General features: G+C 48.7%; 1 protein-coding gene across 1 annotated transcript; it reads right to left on the bottom strand.

Annotated features, from left to right (window-relative positions):
* Positions 1–5499, bottom strand: PRND (prion like protein doppel). Its single transcript, XM_041732254.1, has 2 exons — positions 5444–5499; positions 1–3350 (listed from the first exon to the last, which is right to left on the bottom strand). Exon 2 carries the CDS (start codon positions 3337–3339, stop codon positions 2803–2805), a length of 537 nt encoding a protein of 178 aa, XP_041588188.1. The 5' UTR covers positions 3340–3350; positions 5444–5499; the 3' UTR covers positions 1–2802.

Here is a 5499-nt window from a genome sequence, read left to right as displayed (position 1 = left end):
TGTTTGCAGTGGCGAGAAACTGAAGCCACCTGAAGGGCCATCAACAGTAAGCGATTGAATCAACCAGGGTCCATCTACTAGGGGCTATTACACAGTAATCTAAAAGGACAAGTTAGCTCACTAGCTAGCTGTTGCACTGATGCAGCATTAAGTCACAGAGGCAAATTGCTTCAGGGATACATGTGATAGGTACAATTAGGGTATTTTTTAAAAGAGCAATCAAATTTTAAAAAACCCTCCCTTATATACCTAAGCACAGTGAAAATGTGGAGGCTACAGTCAGCAGAAAGGAGGCATCAGATGGGTTGGGGAAGGCAGGAATTAAACATCATAGAAAAATGGGGAAAAAAAGGACAGAATAAAGTTCAGAGAATATCTGGAATATAAAAGCTCATCTATGGTATTATTGCAAATATGTACATTTGTATATGCAAATGGATAAGGCCTGGGAGGTAAGAGAGCAGAGTGAAAACAATGACTTAATCAGATTTGGGGATTGTGGGCAATGTGTTGTTCTGGATTTCTGTTGTAATTTGAATGTTGAAAGTCAATACTAGGAAGGGCCAACAAAGTGATGGTGAAGTTATTCACCTTTAAAATGATCATATCAAGAAGAGTTCAGATGTCCCTCTCAATGTCTTGCACATGGTAGGTGCTCGACAACCTTTGGCTAAAGTGAAAAACCAGACCCACAGAGCCTCCCCCGGAACCTCCTAATTCGTAACCAACAGCAAGGATGTTCCAGCACTGGTAAGTAGTCTCAGTTAAAAGCTTCAGGAATCAACTTTGCATTTGAATCACCAGATACAAATTCCCTTCACGCCCCACTTGTATCTGGTTTCTGGAACTGTTAATGAAATGAGAAAAGACAGCAATTATAGAAATTGTATTACATTATGGCCTGTGTTCGCCTAAGAAATGAAGTCATTTTGCTTATGTGGCTGTGCCTGCCCTTTTTTTAAAAATCAGCAGAGCAAGACTTAAAATTTCAACATCAGCTTATAAGTTGCTTCTTCCTTCCTTTCTTTTCTCTTCCTTCTTTCCTTCCTTTCTTCTTTCCTTCCTTCCTTCCATCTCTTTTCTTTTTTTTTTTCCATCTCTTTTCCCCCCTGTCTTTCTTGCTATTGTTATTGTTTAAAAAATAAAAATAAAAAACCGACATGCAAGAGATAAACTCTACATGGTCTGTACTTTTATCTGGGGGTCTGCTCAGGAATTCAGCAGGGTTGTAAAAGCAGGTGGTGAGTGTGGTGCTGGCAGTGCAAGAACTGAGGCCTTCTGGTATCCTCCATCCCATCCTTCAACACTGAATCAGGGCAGGGTGGTCCCCAGGCCCCTGGGGGAAGGCTGCTACCCTGGGCTGCCCTGCCCCCAAGTCCTCCACTGCCTTTCTATGTTAAAACCTTCCCGAGTATCCTTGAGAAAAACACTGATAGCTGTGGAGGCTCAGAACAAGAGGTACCGTTATCAACATTCATGTGTTAAACTACTTAGGATAAACTGTTGAGAATGAACATTGCCCCCCGCCTTCAGATTCTCTTTAAAGGAGAATTGATAGCATTCAGGAGTTGGTACATCCAAATATGGTTCAACAATCCTTGGGGGATCTCTAAGAGCACCTCAGAGGGTCTGTGGGGGCATCTTAGAGCATCAGATTCATTATTCGTATTTAAGCCATATTCATATTTTGTAATATATACTTATAACTAGTATTACTTGCCAGTATGAGGGAATTCTTTGTTGGAGCTCCCTAAAGACATGGTTTCCTTTGAACCTTTTTGGCAAGGAATTATTTTTTATAGTGATAAGTGGGTCACAGGGATGACCCCCAAAGTGGTGGTAAAAGAAGAGCTAGAGATCCAGCGCAGAACCTGTGTAAAAGGAGTAGAGCTAAAGATTCTCATATGCATGTGCATGTAAAGATACATCTAGCACGGGGGCAACATTGCAAAACAAGCACGCCATTTAAGAATACTTTCTCAAACCCAAGTGGTATTGCAGAGAGGGGAAGAGCAAACACTTATCCTTCTTGTGGAAGAAATCTTTGTGCAGCAGACGTATCCCGCGGTGGCTCTGGGGTGTTCTGGGAACCAGCCTGGCAAGATGGCCTTACACCATGGTTTCTGGTCCTCTGTCCTGCTTCACTTCTCTGTTCTTTGAATTCCTTTATTACATCTTAGTTTAATTAGAAGAATTGAACAACCTGCCAGGAACAAGGTATCAGGATACATGGAGATCTGCTCAGGCCTAGTGTGGGTTCCACGTTTGGTCGGACACCTGGGTTCAGATTTGGGCCTCGAGGGCGGTCAGAGATCACAGGGCAGCTCTGGGATCACACAGAGCGGAAGATCTGGAGTTGGACAAGCCAGGAAGGAATACTGGTTCTGCTACTTTCTAGCCGCTTCATTGCCTGAGCCTCAGTGTCCTCGACTGCACATGGGGATAACACTTGCCTCTCGGAGGGGTTGGGAATACTGTGGAGTGTGTGGCCCGGTCCCTGGTGCGTTCTCTTCTCTGTTCACCGAACATTTATTTGTTGCAGAGTGCGACATGCCAGGCGCTATGGGGGAGCCGAGAAGGCAGAGACTGACAGGCCGCCCTTGGGAGAGCCTGCGTGCACACACATTTACCCCCCACAAACAGGTACCCCAGGGAGTCCTCGCCAGTGCCGCTTGAGGCCCTGACAATCCCTGATCTTTGGTACCTTGGGGACATGTGGGGGTCTGGGCCTGGAGGGGAACTGGGAGACCCCAGCGGATGGCTCACCCCCTCATCCCTGTGGCCGCCCGCCCGCCTGCAAGCTTATTTCACGATAAACCAAATGAAAGCCAGCAGGCAGAGCAGCACGGGCTGGTCTCCGGCCACCCGGGGCCCGGCTCCCCTCTCCAGCCAAAAGTCACAGCGCTTGACAGAGCAGAGCTCTCTGATCAGCCGCCACAGGACCCGCTGGTAAAGCTTGTTGTCCTGCTTCTCGCGGGACAGCTCCTCCTGGTTGGCCACCTGGGTGGCGTTGATGCAGCCGGTGACAAACTTCTCCTTCGTCACGTTGGCCTCGGAGCAGCCGTTATAGTGGATGCCGTCGGGGAACTGCCAGTAGTTGGCCTCGTAGTACCTGTTGCCCTCGGGCCCGAGGTCGATATCCAGCTTGCGGCCTTGCCTGATGAAGGCTCCAGGGCGGATCTCGGCCGAGTGCGCCTCGGTGACCTGGGAGGTGCTGGGCAAGGCCTTCCGGTTCCACTTGATCCTGTGCTTTATGCCCCTGGCCTCGATTGCCGAGAGCTGGCCCAACAGCAGGACACAGACAATGGCCAGCCAGCATCCGCCCAGGTGCTTCCTCATCGCGTCAGGATCTGCAGGAGCAAAGGCTCGGGGCAGTTACTTTCTCCCCTGGGCTGGTGGGGGGTGGGTGGGGGGTGTTCCCGGGGTTCCCCTGACCCTCTCCTGTATACAGGCCATTTTAAGCAAGGAATGCATTCTTGTGCCATTCACATTTTCCCAAAGCATAATAGTTTTCCCGGGGCTCGGGTTGCACGGGCTAAGTCAATACCGAGGTTCTTGCTTTTGCCTGGAATTACGTGCATTCAGAGCAGAGATCTGGTTTTCTCAGATAGATAAGAAGCCGCACCTGGCAATTATAAAGCCTTTGAATAGGCATGGGAAAATAAACGAGTAATGATATGATACGTATAGGTTTTCTTTGGTGCTCCCAAGTCTTTCCAATGGGGGGATCTCTGGAGGAAAGTACACAGAGCAGTTGGAGCCACATTCTGTGCACGGGCTCTATCGTTAATCTTCCTTCTTTATTCTTTTGCTCTAAGCTGGCACTGTCTCTGGCACATTCTGCTATCCATTCTGGGAAAGTCACCTGCTGCGGGCACTAAAGGGCTCTATGGTAATGATAGAGAGAGAGAGAGATGGAGGTGTGGTCAGGAGAAACTTGCTTCCTTCTGTGTCGGGGAGTCAAGATGTGCTATAGATGTGGCTCCCAGTCTCACACTGGGGACAGCGTGACCCCCACCCTCACCCTCACCCAGCACTTACTATGCATCAGTCACTGGCATTGGCTAACTTAATTCTCACATGGGGTAGGTATGTTATTATTCTCATCTGATAAGACTTGTCCTGGGATTCAGAGTAGCTAAGTAATTTGCCCAAGGCTGCACAGGAGTGGGTGGCAGATCTGAATCCAGTTCTGTCTGATGTTTTCACTCGCCATGTCACATGGCCCCTCTGTGCTGCAGGAGGGTGTGGTGCCCACATTTTGTGCTTTTGACTCATTGGACAGGAAGGGCAGCCTCAGATGGCCCCTAAGCTGAGCAAAGAGCAGGGCCCGTGTGGAATTTCAGAGGAGAAGGGATGCTGGGGAGGACCGGAGGGCCTGGGGAAGCACTGATGGTCCTGTGTCAAGGTTGTCCTGGGCATCTGAAGGGCTGCTGATGACATCAGGGGATACCCCCCTGCCCTCAGCCCCCTAATCCGGTAGTTTGTCACGTCTGGCTCCTGAAACTACAATAGCTATTGTGGGAATCTACTTCCCAAGGTCAACTGTTGAGGGCATTCCGGCACCTGGACCTTTGTCAGCGTGGATGAGAAACACCGGAACGGTTACTATAGCCAAGTGGGCTTAGGCTGTATCCTAGATGAAGCTTTACTGTGAGTCCATCAGTGCCAGAGCTGGGGGAGGTTCGAAAGTTAGCTGGCTTTGCCCCTAACACACCTTCCCTGCAGTATTCCCAAAGTGATAGGTCCACCTCTGTTAAAATGTTCAACTCCAGTGTGACAGTGGTCCTTAGGTAGGAAAAAAAGCAAAATGCAACCTCAGCGCATATCTAGTCACCTCTGGATGCCTGCAAAGTGGCTTCTGCTGACCTTTCTTTACCTGCAGGTATGGTCTAGTCTCTGGCCCAGGGAGGGCAAGAATGTGCCTGGCAGCAGCCTGAGCACCCATGCTTCTGGCATCTTATCCCCAACGGCCCCCTCATCACAGTGACTTCAGACCAGTTTTCTTGAAAGAGATCCATGCATGAAGCAAACATTCATTAATCTCCTAAATAAGGGGGCCACACCTAATTAGCCCATACCTAAGAGTATGCCATCAGCACATATTCTTTGGTAGGAGAAATGTTAAATAAGAATAATAATACAAATTCCAGGTGTGTCAAATTAGAAAAAAAAGCATAGATCTCAAGAAAAAAATTAGTCTTCAGAGACAAGGGCTTAAAAGCAAAAGAAAATCCCAACCATCCACCCCTCAAATAGCACTTGATTGTAACCAGACATGCAACACCAGTGATGCCCCAACATTCTTCACATGTCCCTTGCCTCGGGACCCACCCCAGGAGATGGGAGACAAGAAATCACTGCATAATTTGCAGTCTGATTAGAAATGAGCAACCTTGACCACAGAAACGGAACCCAGCGCGAACCCTACCTCCCCACATACCTTGGGATCTCTCCGGTGTGCCTCTGGAGCCTCAGCAGCACAGTCCTGCAGCAAAC

The sequence above is a fragment of the Vulpes lagopus genome, chromosome 18 (assembly GCF_018345385.1).
Source record: "Vulpes lagopus strain Blue_001 chromosome 18, ASM1834538v1, whole genome shotgun sequence".
NCBI lineage: Eukaryota > Metazoa > Chordata > Mammalia > Carnivora > Canidae > Vulpes > Vulpes lagopus.
Note: the sequence above shows the minus strand (reverse complement) of the source record. Positions and strands in the feature narration are given on the sequence as shown.

Bases quoted from the DNA above. Each gene is read 5' to 3' on its own strand.
- PRND (XM_041732254.1), bottom strand. From the start codon at position 3,339: ATGAGGAAGCACCTGGGCGGATGCTGGCTGGCCATTGTCTGTGTCCTG.